The sequence below is a fragment of the Mastomys coucha genome, unplaced genomic scaffold (genome assembly GCF_008632895.1).
Source record: "Mastomys coucha isolate ucsf_1 unplaced genomic scaffold, UCSF_Mcou_1 pScaffold18, whole genome shotgun sequence".
Classification (NCBI taxonomy): Eukaryota; Metazoa; Chordata; class Mammalia; order Rodentia; family Muridae; genus Mastomys; species Mastomys coucha.
The window spans coordinates 97,501,896-97,506,321 of record NW_022196900.1 but is presented as its reverse complement, the minus strand read 5'-3'; the positions used below and the strand labels follow the sequence as shown (position 1 = coordinate 97,506,321).

The following is a 4,426-nucleotide window of genomic DNA, read 5'->3' as shown; positions in this document are numbered from 1 at the left end:
TTGAACTCAGAAATCCACCTGCCTCTGCCTCCTAAGTGCTGGGATTAAAGGTGTGCGCCACCACCACCTGGCTTCCTTGCCTGCTATTTATTGTGGAAATAGTGGTGCTGGCTGAAGACAAACTCTTTTACTAATGTTGGTTTTTCCCTCTCATAGAGATAAGCTTCCATTCATTCTCTTTACTGTCTTTGGGAGAGCCATGGGACACATTTTACTGTCCCATGAACCAAGACACCTGGACCTCATGGCGGTTAAGTAGCCACCCAAGAGTGAAAACAGAACACTGCCTGGATGGTGGATGGTGTTGGCAGTCGGGTGTCACCAGGGCCACACCTGAGCTTCCTCTGTGCCTTGAGCTCAGCCTCAGGTCTCAGGTGGTGGATAAGTCTCCTCTGACCATCTCTGTGCCCATGGCACCTCCTTGCATATCCTGAGGGCGTGCCAGCCTGGGTCACCTCTGACAGGTCTCTGGTCACTGCCCCCCTCTTGCCTTTGTCCTCAGGTATCCCTGGCTCTGTGAGATTGGGTTTCCTGGGGGCGGTCATCTGAGACAGGTGGGGGCTGTGTGTTTGTGGTGTTGCTCAGTCACATGCCAGGGCTCACAGCACCCTGGGGAGTCAGGCTACAACTCTCCACCTCCATCTCCCCATTATCCCAAGGCCCCCTCACTCCTAGGCTAAGAAGTCCCCGGTACAGAGGGAAGGACAGAGTGACAGCACTCAGGACACTAGGAAGAGCATGACTACTGAGAGTCCTCCAGCCTCCGAAGGGCCACAAGAGAAGAGAAGGGTAGGACTCACAGAGAAGTACCCGTTTTGGGGGGGGAAGCTTCACAGCTCTTAGAAAATGAGATAACTGATGTGACTTGGTACCCTACCAACCATTTCTAGGTATAATCTAGGCAACTTTGTTTTGCCTTTTCTGAGGCTCAGTTTTTCCATCTGCTTAATGGGTATAGTTTTAGTAATTCTCCTTACAACAGCTGAAAGGATAGATTGATGTCTTAATGGGTAGACATCAAGGTCTGGAGCATGGTAAACAGTGGGCGCTCAATAAATATTCTGTGTTTATCTGCCTCCTCTTCCATTTCCTTGTCCTCAAAGCACCCAGCCTCTATAGCAGTGAGTCAGGGGACAGTGTTTGGATGGTGGTTCCCAGCACTGTCAATGTTTAACCACAGCAGGATGACCGACAGCACGAGCGTCTGGATTCCCTCTAGCTTGAAAGCATCAATAAAGATAAAAATCTTATGTGCAGCAAGGACTGAGAAGGGTCACATCCCTGGGCTCTGCTCAGCCTATGGTGTCCCTGACACCTAGGGAGTCATGTCACCAGGCTCCATTCAACCCATGGTGTCCCTGACACCCACGGCAGGGCCCTGCAGGGGAAGAACTGAGGGAATTGCTTCCAGTTTGGGACTCAACCTGCCGCACTATTGCTGTGTGACTGTAAATGAGTTTCCTAACCTCTCTGGGCCACATCATCCTTTGTGGATCAAATAAAGAGCCTGGACCAGATGAGTTAAGGACCCCAGGCTGTATCTCTGTGCTCAGGACTGGGGGCTGGGATGATGGTGAGGATTGTCAGGGACAGTGGCAGCTGGAGACTCAGGCTGCAGTGTGTGTGTGTGTGTGTGTGTGTGTGTGTGCGCGCGCGCGTGTGTGTACGGGGCTGGACAGAGGCTTTGGGCGTTTTTCTTTCTCTCTGCAGCCCACACAGAGCCTGTGAAGGGAACCCCGCGACACATCTCTACAGGAGTCCCCAATCCAGAGGCCGGTCTGCCACACTGAAACTGCCCTGAGTATGTTCCTAGGTCCCCCAAAGTGAAGACACCCAGACCCCAGCACCAACTCACCAATGGCCGTGAGGAAGAGCCCAGCCTGGTCAATGGGGGCGCTGCCTTCCTCTTCATAGTAGTTGACGGTGACCTTGGTGAGAGGCACGCATGGGGACAAGAGAGAAAGGCAGAGGTCACAGGTTACAGTGAAAAATGAAACAAAAGACCAGGAATAACCCCCTACCTCCCAGCCCATCAGTGTTCTCTAGACCCAAGGCCCCCTCCTCCAGGAAGCACTCCTGGACTGTTGAGATGCTTCTCACAGATCATCCAGCCAGAGAAGAGGCTCCTCTCCCCTACTGACCTGTGCCCTGGCACATCCCCCGCCTTTCCGTGCTCACACCCACTATGCTGTATGTTTAGCACCAGCCAAGCCCCAGGGACTTGTCCCTCTGGGTGGCATCAGGTGCCAAAGCTGCAAATGGCCTAGAGTAATAAATATTCTTGAGAACCCAGAGTAGAGAACATATGGCCTCGTTGCATCGTCTGGGCAAACCATCTTACCCTGATGGCTCAGCACCGCACTTTACGGAGGGTGAAGTCTGAGACCCTACATCCCAGGCTAACTTCAACACAGCGATGCTCCTGCCTCTGCCTCTTAAGTGCTGAGATTGCAAGTGTGTACCCCAAGTCCTGGCTTCTCTCTGCGTGTGTGCATTCTGAACACTCTCACCATGTATAGCTCAGGCTAGTCTGGTACTAATGAGGCTGGTCTCAAGCTTGTAGCAATCCTCCTGCCTCAGCTTATCTTTCCTTCAGCTTTCTGAGTCTTTCTTCCCCCCCCCACCCCTTTTCTTTCTCCTTCTTTCTTTCTGTCCTAGGAACTGACCTCAGGGTTTCACATATGCTAAACACAAGACTACAGTGCTATATTGCCAGCACTAGTTTTCATTTAAAACATTCTTTTATGTGTATGGGTATGTCTATGTACTGTGTGCATGCCTGCTACCTTTGGAGGCCAGAAGAGGGCAACTGGAGTTACAGAGGGTTGTGAGCCACCATGTGGGTGCTGGGAATTGAACCAGGGTCCTCTGGAAGAGCAGTCAGTGCTCTTAACCACTGAGCCATCTTTCTGGCCCCCAGTTTTCACTTTTTGAGACAGGATCTCATATGCCCCATGCTGGCCAAAGCAGGCCTTGAATTCTTGATCCTCCTGCCTCTGCCTCTTAAGTGCTGGGGTTACAGTGTGTGGCTTAACACCTGGCCACCCAGCTTCCCACGTCCCTCACCCTCATCCTGCTCTGCCCAGGTAGCTGCTAGGGACCAGAAGCACTGTATGGCTCCCACTGTTTCTATGGCTCAGGCTAGTGGAACACGAAATTCCAGCATGGCTTTGGGCTTCATCAGTCCTGGATACTGCCTTCCCCACCATGGTACCTTGTCACTGCTGGCCTCCGTGCTGGCCTGGGCCATGCTGAGCCGCAGTGTAGTGCTGGGTGACAGGGCCCAGCGCTGTTTGCCGTTGGTGACCACCTCCTCTGCCTCTCCATCACGTACTACCTCCACCTTCACACCCTCCGAGTGCTTCAGGCTGAAGGTTTTGGCCCCGGCAGGGGCTGCACTGTAGGAAGAACAGGCAGAGAGTCAGATAGAGCCTGGGCTAGGTGGGACAAGGTGTCAGCAAGAGAGTTCCAGAGGGGTAGGCCTTCTAGGCTGCATGGTCTGGGGGGCCCGGGCAGACCCAGTTGTCCTGCCATGACCAGCTGGGGGCAGGAGATTGTGAAAGGCTAATTTTGCACTTGCTGAGTTGGAGTCCAACCCTGTCTGTCTGTCTGTCTGTCTGTGTCTCTGTCTCTCCTCTCTGTGTGTCTCTGTCTCTCCTTTCTGTGCCCGATTGTCTGTCTGTTTCTGTTTGTTTCTATTTCTGTTTCTGTTTCTCTGTCTCTGTCTCTCTGTCTGTCTATCTCTCTCTCTCTGCTGTATTACAGATGGACCCACACAAGCTACTCAACCATGCCAACCATGCCTTTAGCCTTAAGACTGGAACATTTTTTTCTTGTTAGACAGGATATTTTTATGCCACTCAGACTGACCCCCCCACCAAAAAACAGTGAGAGAGAAAAATAAAGGGGGTGCAGGCAGCAGGTGTCAGGGCGGCCAGGGGGCGGAGGTGCCAGGACTAGCAGTTTGGGTAAACCAGGTTTGAAGGCTCCTAAGGACCACAGTGGGACCGGGGGCTCTGGACAGATTCTTGTGGGATTTGAAATGACCGCTGTGCAGGTCTGAGAATGTCTCAAAGGCATAGCTACTGCTGGGGGCACAGGCAATGCTTGAGGTCCAAGAGTCTCAGAAACATTGCACACTGTTTAAATTTTCAGGCATTTTCTCTCTTTTTCCTCTTCCTCTTCTTCTTTTCCTTCTTTTTGCTCTTGTTCTTCTCTTCATCTTCAACTCTGTCTCTCCATCTCCATCTCTCCATCTTCATCTTTCCATCTCCTCCTTCTCTGTCTCCTTCTTCTTCATCTCCTCCCCCTTCTTCCTCCTCCTCCTCTTCCTCCTCCTCCTCCTCCTCTTCTTCTTCTCTCTTCCTCCTCCTCCTCCTCCTCCTCCTCCTCCTCTTCTTCTTCTTCTTCTTCTTCTTCTTCTTCT

The 4,426-nt window shown here is 52.1% G+C and overlaps 1 protein-coding gene across 1 annotated transcript in view; it reads right to left on the bottom strand.

Moving 5' to 3' along the window:
* Padi2 (peptidyl arginine deiminase 2) overlaps window positions 1-4,426 on the bottom strand; it is a 41,732-nt gene that overhangs the window by 27,786 nt on the left and 9,520 nt on the right. The window contains exons 2-3 of the mRNA XM_031379294.1: window positions 3,215-3,398; window positions 1,856-1,928 (exon numbers count right to left, since the gene is read on the bottom strand). Coding sequence (XP_031235154.1) covers window positions 1,856-1,928; window positions 3,215-3,398 — 257 coding nt within the window. The remainder of the gene's footprint in view (window positions 1-1,855; window positions 1,929-3,214; window positions 3,399-4,426) is intronic.